This window comes from Atta colombica, unplaced genomic scaffold, assembly GCF_001594045.1.
Source record: "Atta colombica isolate Treedump-2 unplaced genomic scaffold, Acol1.0 scaffold268, whole genome shotgun sequence".
In the NCBI taxonomy this organism is placed as follows: Eukaryota; Metazoa; Arthropoda; class Insecta; order Hymenoptera; family Formicidae; genus Atta; species Atta colombica.
Genome location: NW_017259368.1, coordinates 633,067 through 635,374, shown reverse-complemented (window position 1 = coordinate 635,374; position 2,308 = coordinate 633,067). Strand labels below are relative to the sequence as shown.

At 36.0% G+C, this 2,308-nt stretch overlaps 1 protein-coding gene across 1 annotated transcript in view; it reads left to right on the top strand.

Annotated features, from left to right (window-relative positions):
- Nucleotides 1–225: 225 nt before the first annotated feature.
- Nucleotides 226–2,308, top strand: part of LOC108689288 — a 6,294-nt gene continuing 4,211 nt past the window's right edge. The window contains exons 1-2 of the mRNA XM_018196010.1: nt 226–501; nt 1,333–1,523. Of these exons, the coding sequence (XP_018051499.1) occupies nt 226–501; nt 1,333–1,523 (467 nt within the window). The remainder of the gene's footprint in view (nt 502–1,332; nt 1,524–2,308) is intronic.

Genomic DNA, 2,308 nt, shown 5'->3' with positions numbered 1-2,308 from the left:
AATTTTCCTTTAAACACACACAAAAGGTAATAGCTCTGTAATATAGTTCTCACTTTAATAATTTCAAAATGCACAAACGAGATTCCTTATAATAGAAAAACAGTCTCCGTGAAACGGCCGAAGTTTTCGACTGCTCGTAATTCCGGATCGGATATGTTTTGCCGGACGCAAATAGCGGCATGCGCGTTCGCGTTTCGACTGGCTGAGAGACTCCAACTCATTATCATGTTCCCACGAACTATCGAATACCGCGACATTCCAGAACAAGAGAATGTTCGCTCACGGGATTCGTTGACCGTAGATTCGATGATCGGCGCGAATTACTTGAGTACAGAATGGGGAATGGGTATCCGATACCGCGATGAACCATGCTTTTCGACGACACTGCAGTACTTCGCTATGTCGCGGCTGCTTTTTTGGATATTGTCGACCATTGGCTTTTGGGTGAATTTTTGGCGTTGCCGAGCAATACTGTTGTATCCTGAGAATACCCTGTTTCAGGTATCTTCAAAATTTACCGTAAATTTTTATAATACGTGTATCTTATCTCGAAAAGAAAATTTACTCGGTTAACATTTTACTTTATTTTTATCGTTTAGTTGCAGCAAAACAAAGAGTTGCTAAATAAGAATACAAAATTTCTCGTGGAGAGACGATTTTATATATTTAGGAACTCTTTGTTTTATTAATGCCGCGGGCACTTTTAAAAAGCTTTTAATAAACGTTGTATAATTATTTTTAGGACAAATAAAACTTTAATAAAGTTGTAATAAATTAGAAAGTACTTTGTGTTTAATATATAATGTATTTATTCATAATTGAACACTTTTACATATAAATTTACCATATAAATTCTTTATACTTTTACAGATTGTGATAGATGATTAAAATTTTTCATTCAAATGCCACTAAAAGAAATAACATTTCGATCGAATAGCTATTAAAATGATATTTGGCCGCGTATACCCAGGGCTTTTAATTTGTTCGCTCAACAAAATATTGTCGCCGCATTAAATATTTATTTGCGAATTGTTGGCACTTTAATTAGCAAAACTAATCCGACTTGACCAGAGATGAACGATTTTATCTCTCTTCTAAGAAGAACATTTATATCAAACATAGTTCTTCACAATAATTTTGTTTAAAAGAGAAGAGATTTTTATAGAATTTAATTAAATTTTAATTCGAGTAACTTGGTTAGTAACTCTAACTTGGAAAGAAATTAATAAAACATTAAAAAGAAAACAAATAAAATTATTTACGTCACTTGATTCATAAGTTAAAAGATCTTTGCCTTTCTCGATATGTAATCATGGAACATTTGCTCAACAGTTTACTTTGGGTATCTCGATGCCAGTAGTGATGACGAAAAGGGGCGGCATTGCCTTCTCCTCGGGATTTCAACTCAACTACGATCTACCCTGGAACTTGTCGCAGTTCGAACCGACGATAATTCCTGCGAGACACATCAGAGATCTCAATTTGCAGGAAACTTACGTCGCCATTGAGAATCTCTTGAACGAGTAAGTTGTGCTAATCGCTCCCGTACGTTTTCTCTTAAAGATCTTCGCCGCGAAATGTACTTTCCTTCGCAGCTTCAGTGAGAAGTTCAAGAAGAAAATGTCGAAACGTTTACCCGGTCGCTTGTGTATGCATTAATTAAATTTGCCGAGAATGAAAACGAGAGGCGGTCGATAAAATTCCCGACGGATATATCAATGGTTTCAATTTGTCCGGCACTTACAGCGCCATCGAGATTGGCTGAACGAGCGAGTTGTCGCCCTTTCATTATTCTCTTTCCGCTATTCTTTTGTTCACTCTCATACACGATTCCGGAACAAGCGCGTAATTTTACACGCCGCGCCGAGTTTGTACAATGGAAAGAGAAAAGATTTGAATTTGAAATTAGAAGAACAAAATGCCGTGCAAAATTACCGCGCAAAATTGCACGGTGGATTACTAAATGCGACAGATGCACGAGAGAGTGAGTAGGTACATTTCTAAATAATTAACTTTTAACTCCTGCTAGCACTCGGTCAGTACCGATAAGCGCTTGTTGAAATGATATTTCGACGAAATTACACACACACACACACACACACACACACACACACACATATACACACATTATTTTCCTCTAATTTTAAGTTCCAGGAATGTTTTGTCATCGATACCGAGAATGCTAAAAATGACTCTCCTTAATATTTAAAATTTTTTAAGTCTCGCCACATGTTAAAATTATTTTATATTATTATGCGTTTGCACAATTCATGATATCTATTAACGAATGATAGATGATGTAGATATC